At 40.6% G+C, this 23958-nt stretch overlaps 2 protein-coding genes across 3 annotated transcripts in view; both read left to right on the top strand.

Moving 5' to 3' along the window:
- The first annotated feature begins 3594 nt into the window (after nucleotides 1–3594).
- LOC117499250 (chloride intracellular channel protein 5-like) lies at nucleotides 3595–9537 on the top strand. 2 transcript variants are annotated; one of them, XM_034151632.1, is made up of 6 exons: nucleotides 3595–4178; nucleotides 7041–7150; nucleotides 7559–7684; nucleotides 7762–7868; nucleotides 8035–8216; nucleotides 8420–9537. In XM_034151632.1, exons 1-6 carry the CDS (start codon nucleotides 3666–3668, stop codon nucleotides 8582–8584), a joined length of 1203 nt encoding a protein of 400 aa, XP_034007523.1. In that variant the 5' UTR covers nucleotides 3595–3665; the 3' UTR covers nucleotides 8585–9537. The 2 variants fall into 2 exon arrangements, with proteins under 2 accessions (XP_034007523.1, XP_034007524.1); XM_034151633.1 differs by lacking the exon at nucleotides 3595–4178 and adding an exon at nucleotides 5522–5713.
- A 1478-nt stretch (nucleotides 9538–11015) lies between these two features.
- Nucleotides 11016–23958, top strand: part of mgat5 (alpha-1,6-mannosylglycoprotein 6-beta-N-acetylglucosaminyltransferase) — a 73988-nt gene continuing 61045 nt past the window's right edge. Inside the window, exons 1-2 of the mRNA XM_034151050.1 lie at nucleotides 11016–11157; nucleotides 21844–22281. Coding sequence (XP_034006941.1) covers nucleotides 22041–22281 — 241 coding nt within the window. The 5' untranslated portion in view covers nucleotides 11016–11157; nucleotides 21844–22040. The remainder of the gene's footprint in view (nucleotides 11158–21843; nucleotides 22282–23958) is intronic.

The raw sequence follows: 23958 nt of genomic DNA, 5'->3' as shown, positions 1-23958 counted from the left end.
AAAATATATTTTAAGATCATGGTTAATCATCTGATTCGTCTGTACATTGCTGTTTTAGTCTGTGTTCTTGAAAAGTTTTAAAAGGGTATCTTACCTTTTTTAAAGGATTTCACAGCTTTAACATTTACTCAATATTTTTAAGTGTACAAATGTTTCACCAATAGAATTGAGTACATCATAGTTTTAGTTTTTAGAGTGCACCTTGTGGCTTCAGGAATCAGTTTCAGCTTTTTAGATTAAAAGAAAATAAAGAAGTCTTGAGTGCGCTTAATTGCTTCCCTTTTACATAAAACAGCTCTGCTCCGGCCTTCCCGCGCTATGCGCATGACCTGCAAGTGTTTGTTTTACGTGTGACCTGGCCATTCTGATGAGTGATAGATGACAGTATGCCAGGAGGTTGCAGTTTCAACGAGCGTTGGCTAGCAGAAGACAAATACAAGCCAGCCGTGACACGCTGCATGCATCCAGGGGATCTGGGATATCCGTTCTTCTCTTCTCTTCTGTTGTGCTTAACTCTGGTTTGGTGCAGGGTGAGGTCAACATGGCGGTCCGTCCTGTAATGCTGATTGAAGGTGTGGATGTTATCCTTCGTAATGGCCTGGCTGGCAGCCGTGTGTGGGCTGAGCGTCCACCGCCTACCATACTGTCATCTTCACCCACTGTGACTGTTAACCCAGAGGAAAATGCTAAGTGCTTCCCTGGAGTGTTTGTGGCTTGCGCTGTGACACGGGCTGTGAGCCGGCATAGGTGGCATTCAGCTGGGGGGGATGGCCAAAGAGAAGTTGTCGTCTGCCCAGGTAAGGATGAAACATCTGTATCAACGAAAAACTGAGCAGCGCTTGTTTGGTCCTGGGGGTCAGGTCCTGGTTTTGTTGCAGAGGGCTAGGTTGCCGTTTCTGGAAAAACATTCCGGGCTTTTCCATGTGTTGGGTCAAGGGACTGACCAAAATAGTGACGACCCCTCCACACCACTAGGCGTTCTGTGGGCTCTCTCTCTCTTCTGATTGCAGGTTCCAGTGCTGTGGGTGATTGTGGACTGACGAGCTGCAGCTGCTATAAGACAGCCCATCGCGTTCCGGGAGCCTCTCTCATTCCTCTCGCAGCTGTCTGTTTTTGTGTCCACTAATAAATTATTGTTATATTTTCATACCCCTCGTCTCGACTCCCAGCTTTTTGTTACAGCCCAAGATCCGGGTTGTAACAATATGATTTGGCCTGCTTTCAGAAATGGAGTTAGCAAGCACGTTTACAAGACAAGATGGCTGGGGGTAATGAAACGCATTCATTTAATTGCGTAAGGATAAATGATACTAACTTTCAAGACGGTACTTTGATGCTTTTCGCCTAATTTCGCACTTTTGTGGTGCACTTTTAACTGCACTTATATATTTTCCACAAATGTTGTAGTCCAGAATTTATGAGTGTAGTTCAGGGTCCATGTTGTCCGACTAATTACATAAACTGCCTGTCAGGGTTGGGGGGGAAAATAGGTGCAGTTAAAAGGTCAGGTAACAAAGCTAGCTTTATTTAAAAAAAGCCGAAGACAGGAAAAACAAACTACTTAACATAAACAAAACCGTGGAGCACGACGGACAGGAACAAACTTACGGACGGGAACAGGCAGGTGACATGGTCGAGCATGGAACATGGACATTAAATGACGACAAACAGACATGGAGCACAGGGTTAAAGATTAAACTCAAAGTGGTGAAAAAAATATTTTTAATGTTTTTATCAAAGTCTTTTGCAGTGGAAATTTGTCCCGAATGGTCAATTAGTGTAGTCGATTTGTTACACAGGGAATTAAAAACCCATTTGAACATTTTTAATTGGAATTCCAAAATAGATGGAGAAAATAGCCTTGTTACAAAAAGCCAGGCCATTTGCCCAAACACAACCAAAGTTATTGCCAAATGAAATGTGAAAAATGACCCATTTGGACAAAAACGTCCACAGTGATACCGGAGGGTTAAAATAAATGTGGTGGAGTAAAAAGAATAATATTAGCCTCTGAACTGCAGTGAAGTATAAAGTAGCATTACATACTTGAGTACAATACTTGAGTAAATGTACTTTTCACGTTTTTTTTAATCAAGGTAAAGGTGCGCGTAATTTGCCGTTCTATCCAAGTTGCATGAAGCTTTCATACATTGACTTTATCCCTTTTTAATCCACAGTTTTGCTGCAGAATTGGACTAAATCATAGTTTACCTACATGTTGTTTACAGTGCACATGCGATGCATTCAGCAGCTGCAGGAAAGAGTCACTAGGAAAGAGTCACTAGGAAAGACTCACTCTGCAGGAAAGAGTCACTGGGAAAGAGTCACTGGGAAAGAGTCACTCTGCAGGAAAGAGTCACTAGGAAAGACTCACTAGGAAAGACTCACTCTGCAGGAAAGACTGACTAGGAAAGAGTCTCTCTGCAGGAAAGAGTCACTAGGAAAGAGTCACTGGGAAAGAGTCACTGGGAAAGAGTCACTCTGCAGGAAAGAGTCACTAGGAAAGAGTCACTAGGAAAGACTCACTAGGAAAGACACACTCTGCAGGAAAGACTGACTAGGAAAGACTCACTCTGCAGGAAAGAGTCACTGGGAAAGAGTCACTAGGAAAGAGTCACTCTGCAGGAAAGAGTCACTAGGAAAGACTCACTAGGAAAGACTCACTAGGAAAGACTCACTCTGCAGGAAAGACTGACTAGGAAAGAGTCTCTCTGCAGGAAAGAGTCACTAGGAAAGAGTCACTAGGAAAGAGTCTCTGCAGGAAAGAGTCTCTCTGCAGGAAAGAGTCACTAGGAAAGAGTCACTAGGAAAGAGTCTCTGCAGGAAAGAGTCTCTCTGCAGGAAAGAGTCACTAGGAAAGAGTCACTAGGAAAGAGTCTCTCTGCAGGAAAGAGTCACTAGGAAAGAGTCACTAGGAAAGAGTCTCTCTGCAGGAAAGAGTCACTAGGAAAGAGTCTCTCTGCAGGAAAGAGTCACTAGGAAAGACTCTCTCTGCATGAAAGAGTCACTAGGAAAGACTCACTCTGCAGGATAGAGTCACTAGGAAAGAGTCACTCTGCAGGAAAGAGTCACTAGGAAAGAGTCACTAGGAAAGACTCACTCTGCAGGAAAGAGTCACTAGGAAAGACTCAATCTGTAGGAAAGACTCACTAGGAAAGAGTCTCTCTGCAGGAAAGAGTCGGAAGTCATGGTGCAGAAAGCAGCATGGTTGTCTCGTCTCTCAGGTTAGATTTTAAGCACATAGCTGATCAGATCTTTTTTGGCAGATGTCGGACCTACATAATAATATCTGTCCCTACTCACATATTTATTAGCCTACTTTGCTTAAAGGCAACGGAAGCATTATCAGATTGCTTGCCTAAGTTAAACTACACTACTGTACGTACAAATCAGTGCTGCTTAAACATGTTGAAGATGGTCCTTTAAAAGATCTTTATAGGTAATAAATGATTCACTTTTTTAAGGTACTTTAGCTCCCACCAACAAAAGCAATAACATGGTTTCTCCTTTAAGGATCGCCGCGCTGTCATCGTCGCCTTTATGCCTTCCCTGTTCAAAGTCCTGGGGTGTTTTTGATAAGGTAGACACCGCTGGTATTAACCTCACTTTGCTCCACACCTTGACACGGTCCCTGAACGTCTCCTGCAGACCCTCTTTCCCCCAGAATGGATCCCGTGTACGAGACCCCCGAGGTCACCTACGAGAACCAGTCGCCAGGTATTTACGATATGATATACGAGACGCCATACGCAGAGCCTTCTGACGTGATGGCAGAGTACGAAAACATCGAAAGGGCCAAAGAAGCACCAGCTCCCCCTTCTCTACCTCCACCTCGCCCTTCATCAGACGAGAGGAGAGGCAGTTCCTCCTCATCCTCCTCTTCCTCCTCATCCTCCTCATCTTCCTCACATTCTGGAGATGAAGAGACAGGGGAGAAGGAGGAAGTGAAAAGGGAGGAGGAATCGGAGAAAGAAGAGGAGAAGGTAGAGGTGGAGAGCAACATAGAGCTGAATGTGGAGAGGAGATCTCCAGAAGAAGCGGAGAAGGCGAACTCAACACGCAGATCCTCATCTTCCTCATCATCATCTTCATCATCTTCATCTGCCTCTGAGAAGGAGGAACCTGAGGAGAAGCCAGAGCCTGAAAAGGATGGACCTAAAATACAACTTTATGTTAAGGTAAGCGAACATTCACTTAAAATATTATTCCAAATGGACTTCATTTGAATTTAAAGTGTGTGTGTGCTCAAGCAGAAACCTTTCTTTGGACCAAGTCATAAATCTCAGTCGTTATCCCATTCATATCAGTTGCTCACGAACAACTGAGTGTGCAAGGTCAATGAGCGTCTCCTAAAGTGTGTGTGTGTGTGTGTGTCGTCCAGAGTTCGACAGTAGTCCTATTGTTTGGGCCCTCTACTGTACCTCCATGTGCTATTCACACACACACTTTTCTATTTATAGGTCGTCATGTTTAGTCATTTCTGTGTGTGTGTGTGAGCGTGACTGTGTGTGTGTTCTAAATATAAGTTGAACTCACAAGAATGTTCTGCATGGCCAATTGAATTCATATGAAGTGTGTGTATCTATATATCTTTCTCTGCACATTGTACCTCCACACCTAAACACACACACACACACACTATATAGCGTACCATGCACATCCCCCACTAAAGTCCACTTGCTCTGGAGCATCATAAATATGACACTTTGAAACTACAACTGTAAAAATGATAGCAATTTAACGACAGATCACTCTTGGCCGCACCTACACACTATTTTAATGCCAACCGACTCCTGAAATGTTAGCAAAGCATTAGAATTGGAGACTATTACTAGTTACAGTAAAAGCTTACTCCATTTATATAAAAACAAATCATTTAACATCATCAAAAGTCAACAAGAAGCCACCTTATCTTGACTTGTGTTCTGCATCTTAACATACATTCATTTATAAACAACTTATCAACATTAACAACTACATTCTTGATGGATAACTAATCTTGAATTAATGATTTATCAACACTTATTAGGTGACACACCTAGAGGAGGAATTTCTACAACCTGGCAACCCAAAAGTCTTTCCTATTGTTATTAAAGAGTTTCTAAATGATTGATATACCATTATAACTCATTAGCTACGGCTCCTAAACCCGTTGTTAATGTGGCTTTATAACAAAGTGCTAACTCTTTATAAACTCAGCAATACATCCTACATTTCCCTTCAAAGATGCCTCACAAATATCTAGTTTCATTAGTGCTGATGAGTGTGTGAAAAAGTGCGATGACTCCCGATGATTCAAAGTCACCCGGTGTGTGTTCTCACAGTCAGAGCTGTGCACCCTGGGGTGACTCTTCTCTTCCAGTGACACCCCCTCCCCACGAAAAGGGGTCTATTTTTGTCCAGCACTGTAACGCCCCACTGCTGAGGCCTTGGACACACACACACACACAGACACAGACACACACACACACAGACACAGACACACACACACACACACACACACAGTTAGTTTGACAGAGCTGCTATGGGACTAGGCGGACTTCACCTCGTGAACCTGGAGTAGAATCTGCTGTAAACTGACACGACACACACACATACACACACACACACACTTGCGGAAACAAAACACATAAGCAAAGCGTGTTGTTTTTGGACCATGACGGATACAGCAGCCGAGGAGGACAAGGACCCTGATATTGAGCTATTTGTCAAGGTGGGGAGTCTGTGTGTGTGTGTGTGTGTGTGTGTGTGTGTGTGTGTGTGAGATCATCACATGCCGACAACAGATCCGTTTTCGCTTTCAAATTCTGGAAAAACTTTGATTCCTTGCATTCTGCCTGTTAAGTAGATTCAAGCTGCATTTTCACCCTATAGGGTCTTTAAAGTGTGTGTGGGGGTGGATCCATTAAGCGTGTGCATGCCATGTTGTTGTTGTTTTTGTGTGCTGATTTTCCATGTGTTAACCTGACACCCACGTGCGGAGACAATCTCTCTCTTTCTCTCTTCTCATGAATTATTCCTGGAGTCCTTTCAGTTCAGAACTGAGAGCTGAAGCTTTATAATGCTCTGAAGTTATGATACATGATGTGCTGGTGTGTGTGTGTGTGTATTTAGAAATATATAATAGTAATGTTATTTTTCTCCACACAGCACTTTCCTAAACATATAGACATGACATGGTATTAATTTCCTCATCGAAGTATTGGTAGATAATAAGTGTATTTATACATTGTTGCTGATTATTTTGAATACGCGCTACACGTTAACGTAAAGGCATTACATTATAACTGATTTCAAATGTCCTCAATGCATATTTAACAATGACTAATTTGCTAATGAACTTTTCAAAAAGTTTGTAATGAATCAACTGTAATGGCTGCATGGGGAGTATTTCAGTCATATTTTAAAACACAAACAGCATGATTCACACAGTGGATAGAATGTTTTTCTGTGGAGGTGTGTGTGTGTGTCCCTGTGGATTGATATTATTTCCATATCTGATAACTGCTGGTACAGTAGGAACTGAGCAGGCAGTGAGGCGGTTAATGGAAGCAGTGTGGATTATTCATGCTGGACTCAGTGTCTCGTTACAGTGTCCTATTGCAGCTACACACACACACACACACACACACACACACACACACACACACACACACACACACACACACACACACACTTTTATTATTTTTGGCAGGTTTAGCATTGGAGGTTAGATAGTTTCCTTAGTGATTAGGTTAAAAAACGATTTCAATGCTATTGCAAATAAATGTGAATACAGAGGATACACATCTGTAAAAATAGCAAAAAAACCCATTTGAAAACATTTGGTATTGGTGCCTTATTTCCTCACATCAAATGCAGATAAAGTTATTGCCCTGTGCTGCTTTAACTCCTGACTTAACTCCAGGTGTGTTTTAGTTTGCGTCGGTGTCACTGTGATTGTGGATGAGCGTGTGTGAGTCCTTGGACATGTGTGTGTCTGCGTTTCTGTAGCATCGTTGGCGTCTTACAGTACCTTGTCTTCATGTGTGTGTTTACAGGCTGGGAGCGATGGAGAGAGCATCGGAAACTGTCCCTTCTCTCAGCGCCTCTTTATGATCCTCTGGCTGAAAGGAGTAGTCTTCAATGTCACCACTGTGGACCTCAAAAGGTAAGGAAACTATTGAATAAGTCTGCACAGGAGTAAAGCTCAAAAACCCAATTAAACCCACATTTTAATATAAGGCAAAACATACTTTCACTTTCTATATGTGCTTTTTAAAAAACACCTGCAACAATCATACATTTACATCCCATTACTTGCAGTTTGATTAGGCCACTAATAGATACAATTTTAACCCGTGCATTTAATTATGTCTCGCTCCAAGTGCTGCTTTGAGAAAAACATGAACAAAATCTCAAAGGGTCACTTTAAAGATTATTAGGAAATAAGGCCTGAGGTAGCAACCATTGCTAAATACACACGGTAAGGAGGATAATTTGTTTACAGGTGGTTGTGATATTGAAATAGCGTTTCATTAGATTTATTGAAGTTGTAAATTCATTCCTGTCTGATTAGGAAACCGGCCGATCTCCACAACTTGGCTCCAGGGACGCACCCGCCTTTCCTCACCTTCCAGGGGGAGGTGCTCACCGACGTTAACAAAGTGGAAGAGTATCTGGAGGAGATGCTGGCTCCACCAAAGTAGGTTTCACACCCGTAAACACACACAGGAAAAGGTCATAAACGTCCTAACTTTTCACTGTGTTCCTGTGTGTTAGGTATCCCAAACTTGCAGCAAAGAATCGGGAATCAAACGCAGCGGGAAATGATATATTCGCCAAGTTCTCTGCTTACGTCAAGAACAAAAGACCGGATAATAATCGAGGTAAGTACTCGAGACCTATTGGTATGTTTATCAAGTAAGCAGGGGCTTCTGAGGGGGCACAATGAGATAGTGATGCAATTTGACATTTAAATGTGATGCAAATTGATGTAGCTTTGATTTGTTGACTCTTATGACCTTTTGACCTTGGTGTGTGTGTGTGTCCCAGCGCTAGAGAAAAGTCTGGAAAAAGCCCTGGCCAAGCTGGACGAGTATCTTCTGAGTCCGACAGCTGACGAGGTTCAAAATGGACGTCACAGCGGAGACGGGGAATCCAAACGCAAATATCTGGACGGAGACGAACTGACGCTGGCGGACTGCAACCTGCTTCCTAAACTCCACGTCTTAAAGGTGACTTGATTGGTTTAGTTTGAGGAATGTGAGAATTAGGTTTGGGATATTTCCAAATATCTGGAACAAACTCCCAGAAACCTGCAGGTCCGCTGCAACTCTGACTACTTTTCAATCCAGGCTGAAGACTTTTCAGTTTGCCGCTGCTTTTAATTGAACTATTCACATCTCACACTGCACTGTAACTAATGTGTCTTTGGCAGGTGGTGACGAAGAAATACCGAAACTACGACATCCCGTCTGAATTCAAGGGGTTGTGGCGTTATCTCGGAAACTCCTACAGCCGAGACGAGTTCACCAACACGTGCGCGGCCGATGTGGAAATCGAGCTGGCCTATAAGGACGTTGCTAAGAGGTTGGGGAAGTGAATGCATCGCTACCCTTTCTCTCCTGTTAGAAAACCAACAAAATCACACGGCACAAAATTGCTTTCTCAATTACATATTTGAAACCGTCACACACGAAGCTCGTGTTAATTAAACTAACTACTTATTTAAGTTTAGTAAAAGATAATGTTATAATAGTTATGTTTGTTACATACAATAGTTAAGTAAGTATGTGCCTCGCCCTATGCAGATTTACACAGACTTTTATGAAAGACTCAGTCCCAATTTGCAGTCTTAAACTAGGCGTGGTTAGGGCATTAGCAAATTATTTATTCCCCATAAAGAGCCTTTCCAGAACCAATAAAAAAAATAGCAAGAGAAAGGCTTGAATCATTTCACATTAAGGCATAAAGCTGTGTTTGATTATTCGTCCTGTCATTTTCTTTTGTGGATTATGTTGTATTTTTAATGTATAGACAAAAAAACGTGTTGTTGGAAAATAGTGTTATTGTGTTTCAGCCAAAGTAATTTATCTTTTATTGGGGAAGTGTCCATTTTTATAGAGTCTTTCTCTGGCAATGATTGAAGGATTCACATCAGATTTTATTGTATTACTGATCCCGATCTGAAACGGTCGAAGTCCCAGTGTAATTCAGATCAAAACGTTACTTTTTAATTGGATAAATCCGCCTGTAGTGAGAAGAAAAGGCTCCAAAACAAACCACATCAACCCCATTTTGATCACGAGTGCCTTAGTGGGGAATCAAGCTCTCTCCTGCCTTCAGCTCTTTACGTCTGTACAGTACATTATATATATATCTGAATATAATATGAATGTGACTTCTCTTACCCTGAGGAGCTGTGTGATAATAACACACACTTCTGTAAATGATTGTCGCTCTACTATATTCCTCTTCTTTCCGATGATTAGAACCACGAACCCACTGTGTATATGTCGCTTATTTGAATAATAAATCTATTTTCTCAGAGACTGAGCTTGAGAGTTGTGTTTTTCTTTCACTGGAAGCTGTCTTATTGTATTAATGAATGACACTGACAAGGAAATGGATATTGAATCTGTCTCTCACTGCAAACCTTGTTATTGAGTTACACGGTGCAAATGTTTTCTAGAAACACTGAAATACAAGAGAGCGTGGATGCTGATTTGTTCATGGAAATACATGCAAAGTCATCTAAGGTGTGTAATGCTTTTCACCTATCTTACTGACTATTGGAAACGTGTGCTGAGTCATATCCTGTATGTTCTTATAATGCTAAATATCTAATTTCCAGAATAACAACCAGCTTGTTCATAAATACACAGCATGTCAGGCCATGCACGACGACAAAGTACTGCTAGATTTCAGTATCTCTACATAACAATACATGTGCAATAAAGTCTACTGAGCCTGTGTCATGTGACAGCCAGCAGATGGCAGTACACACAAAGCTTTATTGGTAAGTGACAGCATGACAAACAGTTAGGGACCGTCCTATTTTCTCCGTCCTATGTCTTCTCCCTCTTTGTGTTGGATAGTATAAATATAAGTATTTAACACACATCTACAACAAAATAATATTCTGAATAATTTACTGTAAGACTATTTGGTACATTTTGATGGTAATACATACACAGCGCTTTTCAGGGTGCTCAAAGACACTTTACATGCTATTATTCATGAAAACATTAAAACAACACACTTAAAATATACGACACAACAATAATTACGGATGTGTTTGGGTAGCAGATTTTATACTTTAATGTCTTTAGATTGTTTTTACTTTGGCCTTTTGTGTGTGCACCCTTTGAAGCTGTAAACAATATATAAGACTACTGGTTTACATGAATAACTGCAGTACATATACAAAGTATAAACACGGAAAAAGTATTCCAAAAATTAAAAATGTCGATTTGGGTTACCCATTAATTTCCTTTGGTCGTCATTTTTGACTGGGAACTCCATGGACGTGACAAAGTGGACTAAACTAGATTCAAAGATTCAACATTCAAAGGTTTTATTGCCATATGCACGTAAGCTACAGTGTAGAAAGTGCAATTAAAATCTTATGACCCGAGCTCCTCCAACGATGCAACATGTATAATAAAATACAAATAGAAAATAGTGCAATAAGTCTATATACACGTCAATAGAATATGATAAGAGCAGAATATAAAATGTAATATTGTACAGTAAAATGAAATTAAATAGTTATTTAGATAAATAAGTAAATTGCAAGATGACAAACGGATGAATGTGTATGGAAACTACTCAGAATTCAATGAAAGTGGTGATTATATAGGTTCAAATGCCTGCTGTGGTGGATATCATAAGGCCTTGAAGCAATCAAATCTAAAACTGAATATTTAACTTGCATGAAAGAAGGAAAACTCGAAGTGTGCCTCCTTTTACGTTTTTTCTGCGGGTGTTAACACGCACGCGGTCCCTAAAGTGTCCCTCGCTCCCTGCAAGTGGGCAGAGCAAAACACACTGCCTGAAATCTCTCCAGTCTGCTCAACGAAACGACGTCTCCTCTGTCGCTCTTCCCTCTGGATTTCAAGTCTTATTACCCCTTTATTTCACCACCGTGGGCTACAGAGAGAAAAGAGTAAAAAGGTAAGCTGGTTTTATGCCTCATTGTTTATGCGCAGTGTTTAGCAGCGCGTGCTCGGTTGTCATTGCGGCGGACTGTGCGTGTTTTGTTGTGAAATGTGTGGTGGTCGACCGAGCTAACAAAGCTAATTTAACCTTAGAAAACAGGTGTATGTAGCTTTTAACCCACACAAAAACGTACAATACCCTAGTATTGTACGTTGTTATGTGGCTAACCTTAACACTAGCTGCTTTCTTAATGGTCAGTTAGGCAATGTCAATGGTGAAACGCCGCAGAAAGCAGGGGTCCCATTGTTATTACCCACTGGTTAAGCTACATTAAAATGCTTTATTTTCATATGCACCATAGCGTGAATAAAGTCCCATACTTCTCCAACAGACTCCTCTTAAGACATAAAGAAATATAGCTACATTCAAATCAAAAGGCTCTATATTCATATGCACCACAGCTACACTGTTAGCATTGAAAACCTGAAGTCCCTCCAACAGAGACACACACTATACTTAATACATAGAGACAAATAGGAAGGAAGTAGTGCAATAATATAGTGCAAGTGACACAATGCTGCAAGTAAACAATGCAGGAGTAACTAAGCTGTGATAGAATAAGATGAAACAGATACTCGATTAAAAAAAGAGCATATATTTAAAGCTGGTTTAAAATGACCCTATGTTTGTCCTCCATCTTTTTATTATTGTAATTGTATTTATCTGTTAGCATTCATGTTTGTTAATCTGTAAAGCCCACTGAGACAAACATGTTGACCTATATAAATAAACTTTGATTTGAATACACACATGTACACATGAGCAGTGTGTTACAAACCTGGCTAGTTGATGTTAAAACAAGTTTGATACTGAATGAATGTACATTTCTCTGGCAACATACCCATAATGTGCCAGGAAACATGTCTCAAACCGGTTGTTCGAGAATAACCAACAAGTCTTCATTTCCAGGCCAATTGTCTCGGCTAAGGTGCCTTGTTACACCCAATCCTCGTTAATGAAGCTATAGAAATATTTATGCTCTTAGCTAATTGATCGGGTTATTTGTCCACTGTGTGTACATTCACAAAGCAGGTGACATGTACAGCTGTCAGTGACATTCCTCTTACTGACAGCTTTATAAAACAGTAACCCTGTATTTCACCTTGGTATGTACGCAATGAAGGGAGACATATTTGCTCACATTTGTTAATCATGTTGATTCATGCTCGTTATTATGGGAGGACAAAAATGAATTTCGCTGGAGTTCAATGCCAAGGTTATTATGATATTCATGTTTTACAGCTGGTTATTGATCCCTAGCAGTGGTGCTTTCCTTTAGTATTTCCTTATGCTGCTACTTTATAGCCTACCTACTAGGGCTGTGCGATTATGGCAAAAATCCTAATCACGATTATTTTGGTCAATAATTGATATCACGATTATTAAAAACGATTATTCATTTACTTTGAAAACATCCATTTATTGAAACAAAAATGTGAACAGTATGTTTTTAACAGTTGATTACCCTGAAATTTAAGTATAATTCACCTGAAAAAAAAAAATATATATATATATAATCGTTTTATTTCGATTACGTTGTTTTCGTAATCGTTGCAAGCCAAAATCGTAATCGAGATTAAAATACGATTAATTGCACAGCCCTACTACCTACTATTCAGAGGCACAGATTGTACTTTTGACTCTTGATTTTCTGTTCTGTAGTGTGTGTTTTGGCTCAGTCTGGCTCATTGTTGAAGCACTTAGCTCACCATTACAGTCCAGTCATTTTCAGTCTGCCCCATTAGCAGAATCACATAATCAGGTTATGGCGCGCTGATTTGATTTGATTTGATGATATGTATCTTCTTTCCATGCAGGCTGCACATGTGTGTACTGTCAGTCAGAAAGATTGTCAAAACAGCTTAAAAGATACTTTTCGTGGCAAGTTCAGGATACGTTTAATACAGTTTATCCTGTCTAATGCAACCACACCCCTTGCTTAAAATCCTTGAGCTAACGCTGAGTGTAGCGACCGTCCCAAGGTGAGCCGCAGACTGCCTCTGGCTTTATAAAGAGCTCTTTCAGACACCTTTTTGCTGAGGCTCTTGAGATTATGAATCCTGGGGAAAAGGAGCTTTGCCTCGGTGGCGTGCTTCGCTGGCGAGAAATGGTCGGAGGGTTTGTGAGGGGGGGGGATGCGAGGGATTGAGGATGGAGGGATGGAGGAGAACTGGGCTGTGGTGATGGATGCTGTGCAGGGAAGTGGAACACTTGGCCTTTTTATGATTTAAAGGGCTCCCGAGCACAAACACTCCTTCTACCTTTGTGGTCTGTTAAAACCATACATTCATGTATTTTCAAATTCAGTGTAACCTTAAATTAAATTATACGTTTTAAATCTAAAAATGAGATATAAAATCAGCTCTTTGAAAGAAGCTTGTCCCACTTCACCTTGGCACTCTACTCTTAAGAACCTCTTTCCCATCATGCAACACACACATCCGCTTCTTTACAGTCGGCCTACTGTTTGCAAAGCACTCATTTATTGGTGGAGCTGCCGAGAGATGCTCATTGGTCGTGCGAGTCACAAAGCCGGCCTTAAATCCTCTCAACAAGCTGTTTTCACATCAAGGGCAAATAACTGAAGAGGTAATATTTGGGATTTTAAAAAAAAAGGCATTAGTGTGACCTCCAGCGTTATTCACACCGTCAGTTTCCCTCCTGTATTCTTAAAAATCTCAGTCATTGTTGACGATAACTCACTAAGGTGGGATGTTATAAAACGATGTCAGTTATCAGGGTGTGAGACAATAAAATGTGAGCCAGTTTGTCTAGTTTTGGTTACATTGTAGACGTGAACAATTGCATTCATGACATTTCAAGGTTTACAGGAACAAGGCAAAAAAAAAAACGGCATCATGCCAACATGCTAATGTGTTTTGATTGAATTTTGTTCGAGGTATGACTCAGAAGTGTCTGTGCAGCTAGGAGGAAATGTGTTTGGCTGGCTTTTTATTTTATGTCACAACCCAAGTTCTCTAAATGAGGGCATTTTGCCATTTCTGACTTCTTTAAAGGGTTTTAGAGGATTTGGATTAGATTAAGAGTGAAGACCAGCATTAGGATTAGTTTTATGTGAGGGAAAGTGTCACAGGCATGTCGTGCAGCGTGTTAGAGTTTCTGGATTTAACGAAGTCAGTGACGGCCTTCGCAGGAATGGAGATACCAGTGTGTGTGTGTGTGTGTGTGTGTGTGTGTGTGCATCTTTTAACACTGTTGTTCTTTCACATATTGTCATGGGGCCAGCTTGTTAGCATAGCAACAGAGCTTGTATGTGGTGGTGACAAGAGGAAGAGGAAGTGCCGCGACCCCCCTCAGCATCTCATCTGCTATTCCTAACCACACTTGTCACCAGACCTTGTGTTTTTTCGACATGCAGGTTATGTATTCTGCTCTCATGGCATGATATAGCAGGTTCAACCCGTCAGTGCAGTTCCAAGGAAAGTCACGCAGTAATTGTGTGTAATGCTAGTTTTTAGTAAGCATTACAAAGCCCTTAACGGAAACAAAGGTCATGAGAATCTGGTGTTTTACAAGTCTGAGACTATGCAAAGCTCTTGAGGGTTTTTTGCATGTACTTGTGAGTGCCCACAGACATCGAGGGACAACTCGGGGTCAGAAATCAAATGGCCAGTCAGTGTTGCACTTCCTGAGTGTTCTCTGGGTGGTGTTGGCCTTCAATGTATCACAGAAATGATAACTTCCCTTCTTATAATAGCAGACAACAAACTGTCCGACGTGTTGCTCTAAATTATGCTCATTACAAACACAGTTTCACAAGATTTTTGGGTCACCTCCTTCTACTTGGCTTACTTTTCTATGTGGATGTTGTGACTGCGATTAGTGCTGAGGCGAGTCATTTTGTGAGGACATTCAAGAGGTCACTGTGAGAAACAAATGCAATTCTTAGCGAGTATTCTGGGTTTTATCTGAACGTTTCCCTCCCAGACAAAGTTCAGATTGGATTTAAGGCTTCCAGGGTGGCGCTAAACTACTTCCTGTAGAGGTCAAGGTTCGTTAAGTGCTGGGCTTTAACCTCTTATTTACTGCAAATGATTGGTGAGGTGATACTTAAACTCAGGATAACCTGATATCATATAATAGATATTCTGTGATGAATAACATTTGATTTTAATCGTTTTGAAATGTATCTTATCTGTGAATCTTAATTCACATCGGCTTTCTTATCATACCGACTGAGGCGGGTGGAACAGGAGAGGTTTTAAGGCCCACTAGAAGACATTATGTCTCATATGAAGGAGTGTGTGTGTTTAACTTCCTGTAGTGGTGTCACATCGTAGCTCAAGTGCTTCCCCTTCCTCCATATCTTTTCTTGGCACCCTCACTTTCAGAATAGGGCTGCAGGTAAAAATAAGTGTCTTTGTTGATTGATTTTAAAGCTTTTTTCTAGATAAATAGACAACAAATTGCCTGAAGAAATGTCTTAACCAGTTTCTTAAAGTTCAGGGTCTTTGTCATGCTAAACATCTCCATATTTGAGAATCTGAAAAACAGCCTTTTTTGCATTTGATTAACCGATTACAAACATATCAGATCAACATAACATCAGATAAATGTTTCTTTATGAAGGGTAATGCACGCTACAAAGAGATTTTCTTGTAAATATGTCTGTATATTTTCCACAAAACATTGAAATTGGTCCCTTTTTGAAGAACTGCTTGAGCGTATCAGTGACTCAATAAGGAACACATTACCATTGATCTGCGTGTCGCTCACATTTGAGATAAACTCTCTGAAGGAAAACCACCAGGTCGGCTCTGGTTACGAGGCGCTGGATTCAGGGCCCGCTCCTCTGGAGGGTCTGATGAATAATTAAAAGGCGGGGCCGATGTGAAGAAGCACATTAAGATGCAGAGTCACACCGGTCTCCATGGTAGCAGGGCCATATTATCAGTATCACGTCTCCTTTGGCTTGGCGACAGACACACTAGCTCAGTCTGGGAGAGGATGCACGGTGACTAGGAGGAGGAATTTCACCTTCTAGTCGTGGAGAAAATGAATACTTTTTCAGAGGTTGATCCATCATTTATATCCAAAGCTACATTTAGAGCATATTTGACTTCTTCCAGTGGTTACGCAACACACTCTGAGTGTATGTTATTTCAGTTCCCTCTGTTTTTAGACCCTGGAGTAATGCACTGGAAATAATCTCTCGTCCTCACCTTTTAAAATAAGAAGTTCTTTTCAACCCGAGACGCAAAGGAAAATGTCTTTTACCTCGCTCAGCCATCTGGCCTGAGTTGAGAGCAAAGGCTGTGTGATTAGAAATGTTAAAGCCTGAGATTATTGGACAATGATGCGATATCATCGTTGCCTCTAAATCCCTGAGACTTTACCATAAACCAGTTACATCTGAGCACACACACGGGAGAATAATCCATCATGATTGCTGCCACATACGCACAACATTTGTATTAGATATATTCCTACAACCTAAAGCAATCCTGAAGGTTTTTGCTAATCTGAACAGGCATTTCTGAAACTAGGAAAGCAAGGTTCTGCTTTGTTATGGAAATGCTTCCTCTGTTGCTATTGAACTAGAAATTGACTGTGAATTTGATGTATTTCTTGGTAATCGGTGTGTCTGTTTTTCTTTGAACAGAGTATCTGTATATTCTCAGGGATGCTGTCTTTTATTCATTCCCTGATACATAAATACAAATAGTCATAGATTTATTAAGATTTTGCATTCATTGAAAGGAAATTCCTCCACCTTGTCTTTCCAGAAACGTGTGTAAGTAGTAAAAACACCTTAAATCTAAATAAATTCATTACATATTATCATGCAACTACCAAAAAGCAATCAGCTGCTCTGCTAAAGATTTGATTGTGTTTTCAATTTGATCAATTTGTTTTTTAATTGAAATGAATTAGCCTTTTCTGCTGAAGAGTTGTTCACCAAGATTTCCACTTAGATGTAATTAGTGCAACAATTAAAACACAAATAGACTCTCAAAAAGGACCAAGAAAACCAAATCTGCTTATTTCAGAACGGCAGCACTTCAGTTATCATTTCCATCTTTAAAAATATATGATATATTCTGTTATTTCCCAGCTAGGGAACAGACCCTCCTGGTTTCAGGCCTGGCTGGGCGTCTCCGTGGGGTCGATACTCCAAACTGAAAATCAAATATGATTACATTGTTTAAATTTGATCCTGTTGTCCGTAACAGGAAAAGTTCCTTTGCAGCAGATATGGCAGGACAGTGATTCCCACCCGGCTGCAATGATTCAATTGTTTCTGTCTTCAGCTCCTCTTGAACCTACCTTGAAAACCTGGGTTTTGTGCGCTGCGACTTCTTCACACAATGAAACAAGCCTTCAGCAGGTTGTTATGTTATCAAGTTGCGAAGGGTCATATATTGTGCAGCCTCAGCTGGCTGTCAACACACTTTCTGTGGGCCAGAGGGCTCCCTGCCAGACAAATTAAGATCCTGAATTAGAAAGCAGATAAACGCTCTGTTGGGAGCTGCGTCGCCCCTCTCTGCACAGACTATAATACACCGCCTGTGATTGTGAAGCTTCCCTAACAAAGCAGACATGTTGCATGATGACTTTCAGTGTTAAATAAGACTGACGGAGGAGGCAGCTCCGACGGAGAATGTGTGTATTCGGGAAGCGAGGCAGCAGAGTTAATGTTCCGCGTAGGTTTTGTCTCACAGCGATGGGTCGTTCCTCTCCGATAATCAACCCCGAAAACCTTCCATCCTTCCAGCCTTTTCCCGCCGCCGTCGCAGGCAGTGAGAGACATCCGATGTTATCAGCTCTGCAGATTGCACAGCGCTACTGCCAAGGGCTTGTCTCATGAATTCACAGTGCAGTGCAGAGATCCCCTCCCCACCTCCACCGCCAAACCGCTTGTTTTACACAGAGCAAATTGGAGTTTGCATTTTCCCCTTGTCTTTTATTTCAGGGCATAAACACCCCTGCTTTTGTCTAATTGCATAAAAAGATCTCTGTCCGCACGGAAAACAAACACAAGCCTTTGTCTTAAACGACTGAACAATTATGGTGTGTGATAACCTGCTGTGAGACGTGGGGCTCGCAGCTGTCTCTGACCCATTTATGAAGCTGATGGATAGGAGGTGAAAGGGGTCTTTTGTGCGGCTGCCTTTTGTGTTTCTTGGGAAGGTGCTTATGATTTCCCGACGACAGGTCAGTGCTGATATATAATCACTGGTGCTGTGCCTCATTGTGAACTCAAATTGCCTGAAAAATATTCATATCCGTCGGTCCGTTCTCCTAGAGTGAAATAATCGGCAACCTCTCAATCGCATGTCATGATTAAGAGATGTTATGAGAAGATATGCCGACACATTTGGCATTCCTTCTGAATCTAAGCCTATACTGTATCTTATATGTCATTTGCAGACCCTATAGTCAAGATGTTTGGACATCAATAGATCTATTTCATAGTAAATCCTTATTATGAGTGTTTGTATCTGTGTTTTTTGTTTGTTTTCAAGCCATTTATTCAGAAAAACATCCACTTTTTCGCTGTTTTGTTTGTGCAAAATGTTGTATGCATTCAACCTGTTCTGTAAAACTGAGGATCCATAAACACACAAAGACAATTCACAATAAAATATCGATGAACACATTGATTAAAATGAGACCGATGAGAGAATTTAGTTTGCGTTCGGTGTATTTCCGTGGTTGCTTACAGCTGCAGTGGTTGAATGCAGATGAGAGAACATCTAACATATAAGCCATCTGCATTGATTTAGCCGTGCATAGATCGCCTTGAGGTGTCATTTGCAGGACTGCCTCATTTTGAGTTCGATTGATTTGAATCCACGATAAAGATATCCAAGTATGTAGAAGTGGGCTTTATTCTCAGACAGATCAAATGTGTTCTTGCTAATGCTTTGATGATGCAGGAATCTATAGTGATGTAGTCTTCTGTTGCTACAAAAGGCTTTTAGATAGTGTGGTTGAGACGCTGGGAAATGCAGCAGTAAGGTGTGCAACAGCCGAGCAAAGTGAAATATGCAACAACAGGAAATAAAGAAAGCTTGTGGTTTGTGATCTGAGAGATGGATCAATCTCTAACTGTACTGGATGTGAAACTTTGGCCTCATAAGCACCAGTCTCACATCAAGATAAAAACAATTTCCTTTACACGTCAGCCCAATGCACGCTACAGTAAAGGTTGCGTGGGTTCAGGAAGTGACAAACATTATGTGACACATAATGTCAGCTTGATTACAAGTGCATTAAATGTACAATGTAGTTACTATGAGTGCAGCAGAAGAGGAACATTAAGGAGTTTTTAAAGGAAGAGATCATTGCAACCCACTTACAATTAACCAAGACAAACTTTTATTTATGAAACGATCTCACTGACGTCACACTTTGCTTTATCACAAATGAGATAATTTACTTCCTGTAATGGCTGTTTCCAAAGAGCAGTCAACATTTGCATTTCAACATCAGCTCAGCTCAAACAACTCCTGACATTCAATCCGTCTTGACTTCTTCCTGATATTTCATCTGATGCCAGCTTCTTAAATGTGAAGTATATGATTGTAAAGTCTTTGAGTGTTGGACTATAAGTTGGTCAAAACAAGCCATTTGTCAAACTTAGACCTGCAGACATTTTCCAGACTGAATCATATACAGAAATATGAACAAATAAGAATACCTTGACTTCATTTCTACTTAACTTTGACATCTCGTTAACTATTAGACCTTTTCTGTGACCCTTTACCTCCTCCTTCCTTCAGTGGGAATGAATCAGTCAAACCTGGGTTTTAACATTTTCAACATATCTATACGTGCGTCCAAGAAATGGAAATGTAATCACAGAAAAGGCATGTTTTTAAAATTCTGTTTGTGTTCTCTCTTGTCAGTGAGGAAGATAAATTGTAGGCTATCCAAATGTTTATATTTCGAGGGAACTATCAACCCTCTTGCATACTTCCCTTAAATCCCCATCAATCTTACACATCTCCCTGTCGGGGTGAGACGAGGTGGTCCTGTGTAGAAGCAATACACTTTAAATTGCTTTCGAAGACTATCTTGATTTGAGACTTCCTGTCAGACATAATATACTCATTTCTCCTTTTTGAAAGTGAAGATTTCACATGCAGAGTCTGTAGTAACTGCATATTCTCAGGGATGCTGTCTTGTTCCCTGATTCATAAATACAAATAGTCAGATTGATTAAGAAAGGAAATGCATGCACCTTGTCTTTCCAGGAGATAAGTAACCACACCTTAAATCTAAGTAGTCTATATTCATTTCATATTATCATGCTACGACCAAAAAGCAATCAGCTGCTCCGATAAACATTTGGTTGTGTTTTCATTCTGATCAATTCGTTTTTGAATTGAAATGAATTTGCCTTTTCTGCTGAACCAAGACTTCCACTTAGATGTAATTAGTGCAACAATGAAAACACAAAATAGACTCTCAAACAGGACCAAAAACAAACCAAATCTGTAGTTTCAGAATGGCAGCACTTACTAGGCGTTGTTTAGACACTGTTATCGTTTCCATCTTTTAAAGACTTTTTAGACTTCCTGTCAGACATAATATCCCCCCCCCCCCCCCCCTTATCCTTATTTCTCCTTTTTGAGAGTGAACATGTCACATATTGTTGACAAAACAAGGTTTTCTCCGCATACTCAGCCTTTCGTACTGTACTGTAAGGCTCCCATCACAGTTTGGTGTGTTTCTGTTCTGCATGCAGACCCCTCCTCACACAGCGCTCCAGTTCACATACAGTGAGCCTCTGTGTGTTATAAACAGGCTGCAGATCTGTGCTATATCACCCCTCCTGTTTGGCCCATTCATGGCTGTTTCCTCTTCTTCCCAAACCTGTGCTTTTTCCACATATTAGGTTTGGTCGTTGGCTGTGAGGTTGTTTCTTACCCTTTTTAAAAAATCATTGGTTGCATGCTGAAGCAAAGCAGTTTAAATGTCAGGTCATCTCTAAATACGTAAGACTCAACTCTGCTGACTCATTGTCCCTTTTTCAGTGTTTTATTGTCATCCTGTACAACTAACAATTATCGTTATTATTGATTACCCCGCCGTTTATTTCCTTGACTAAAAAAAAGTATGAAAATCCTACAAAATAGTCTGTTTCTGAAATTCTAAGGCAATAGATTTTTTGTCAGTAAACACCTTAGATGTATTTATTTGTATATGATTTTAAACAAAGAAAAAGCAGGAGTTATACTTATTTGATAGGCTATTATGCATTAAACCTACCGTGACGATTAATTGATTAGCAGAGTAGTTTCCAATTATCTTTTTGTCGCTTGACTAATCGATAAGTGGACTAATCGTTGGGTTGTAAGGTAAGGCAAGGCAAGGCAAGGCGCACCTTTCAACACAAGGCAATTCAAAGTGCTTTACAAAAATGAAAGACATTAAGAGCATTGAGCTTTTTAGCAGAAATAGCTTTCTATCACCTCACTTTCTTTCTACACTTATCCTTTAGTTATTTCAAGTGTTTCATGCTAAACGAACCCGCCTTTGGAAAATTCTAATCTGACCCCATGGTACCTTTTTTAGTTTTCGCCGAAACCATTCCTCTTTTTGAAATGCACATTAGTTAAGTTCACCTTGTCTTTCAGCAAACTAACTCTCTCTCTTTCCTCTCTGCGTTAGGATGCAACCGCTGGGTCCTCTGAGATGTTACTGAGCGATGAGGATGGGTCAGAGAAGGAAATCCCGCCGGTGAACCACCCCCCAAAAGAAAAACCCCTCAGCTTCATCCACTGACAGCGCCATGCCCCGCCTGCCCTCCTGATTTCCCTCCCACCACTCTACACCTTCCCTCCCATCATCCTCTCTCTTCAGTCAGCATGGCGACTCCTTTCCTGTGGAAGCTGTCCTCTCAGAAACTGGGCTTCTTCCTGGTGAGCTTCGGCTTCATCTGGGGCATGATGCTGCTGCACTTCACCATCCAGCAGAGAGCCAGCCACGAGAACAGCGCCGTGCTGAGGCAGCAGATCCTGGACCTGAGCAAGAGATACATCAAAGCGCTGGCCGAGGAGAACCAGAGCGTCATGGACGGGCCCTACGTGGGAACCATGACGGCTTATGGTGAGTAGATGGCTCAATAGCTGCATGTAACAAACAGACAGAGGTGGGAAGTAGTGGAGTACAAATACTTCGTTACTGTACTTAAGTACATTTTTCTGCTATCAGTACTTTACTCCACTACTTATTTTTCTGACGACTTTTACTTCTTACAATTTGAACACAAATACCTGTACTTTCTACTTCTTACATGTTGAACACAAATACCTGTACTTTCTACTTCTTACATGTTGAACACAAATACCTGTACTTTCTACTTCTTACATGTTGAACACAAATACCTGTACTTTCTACTTCTTACATGTTGAACACAAATACCTGTACTTTCTACTTCTTACATGTTGAACACAAATACCTGTACTTTCTACTTCTTACATGTTGAACCCAAATACCTGTACTTTCTACTTCTTACATGTTGAACACAAATACCTGTACTTTCTACTTCTTACATGTTGAACACAAATACCTGTACTTTCTACTTCTTACATGTTGAACACAAATACCTGTACTTTCTACTTCTTACATGTTGAACCCAAATACCTGTATACTTTCTACTTCTCACATTTCCCAAACAGGCTGGTTCCTTTAGTTTGAATGTGTGTTTGGTGGCGTGATCATTATTCTTTAGAGTCATTGCGTGCCTATTGATTTGAACACGATCCGTGTATCCATCATTTCCTGGTCTTCTCTAAAGAAGAGGGACCAATGAAAACGTTGTCATGTTGCCGTTGTTCAGCATGGAAACATTCATTAGCTAACAATGACATTATTGTTCTATTAATATAAAGGGAGGTCAGGTACTCTTTAAAACAGCTGGTAGCTATGGGTACTTTTTACTGAAGTACATTTCAAAGTTCTTTACTTGAGTAAAGAAGTTTAGTCAGTACTTCTACTTTTACCAGAGTCATTTTAAACACGAGTATCTGTACTTCTACTTGAGTAAAGGATGTGTGTACTTTTGCCTTCTCTGCTAACAGAGTCAAGATCAAGATTGAAGGGTTTTATTGTCATATGCATCTAAGCTACAGTGTAGAAATGGCAATGAAATTCTTCTGACCTGAGCTCCTCCAACAATCCAACATATATAGAATAAAATACAAATAGAAAACAGGGTTCTAATAGAGAATAATAAGACATGGTAGATGGGGGAAGCTGCTGAATGCTGTATGAGCCATAACAGATCCATACAGTGTTAAAAGATAGTTAATTAAATAACTACACCACTATCTAAATAACTAAGAATTTGCAGCAAGGCCTAATCCGGTACCATGTACACAAGACATAATGCATTTTATAATCTTAAAAAGTCCTACATTTCGCTTTAGGATGACTGCATAGGTTCATAAAGTAATAATACAATATACATTTAACGGTTATGATATAGTGCTGGTTTTGCTTACCCAGTCTTTACATTTAAGCGACTGGTTCCACTTGTCTTCCTCCTGAGCAGGCACAGCATCGCCTGTACTGGAAAAAACAATACCCAGGGAAATATAATGCTGATCCAGCTGCATCGGGGCATAATACTGTAATAGCAAAGGGTCCAGGAGAGCCATCAATAAGTTATTCATGCCATTAATAGACCTGTACGGCTCGATGGGAAGCTTCATTAGAAACCTGAGATTGGAATTGATTGTTCTCTAATGCCCAGAGAAACAACAGGATACAGTAAAGCTCCAG

Source organism: Trematomus bernacchii, unplaced genomic scaffold (genome assembly GCF_902827165.1).
Source record: "Trematomus bernacchii unplaced genomic scaffold, fTreBer1.1, whole genome shotgun sequence".
NCBI lineage: Eukaryota > Metazoa > Chordata > Actinopteri > Perciformes > Nototheniidae > Trematomus > Trematomus bernacchii.
The sequence above is the reverse complement of the archived record's forward strand: the minus strand, read 5'-3'. Positions and strand labels throughout refer to the sequence as shown.

What these genes read in the sequence shown, in the direction of transcription:
- LOC117499250 (XM_034151632.1), top strand. Translation starts at nt 3,666, where the DNA reads ATGGATCCCGTGTACGAGACCCCCGAGGTCACCTACGAGAACCAGTCG. An exon ending in AAGACCGGATAATAATCGAG is followed by an intron (nt 7,869 to 8,034) that starts GTAAGTACTCGA and finishes TGTGTGTCCCAG; the next exon opens with CGCTAGAGAAAAGTCTGGAA. An exon ending in CTAAACTCCACGTCTTAAAG is followed by an intron (nt 8,217 to 8,419) that starts GTGACTTGATTG and finishes TGTCTTTGGCAG; the next exon opens with GTGGTGACGAAGAAATACCG.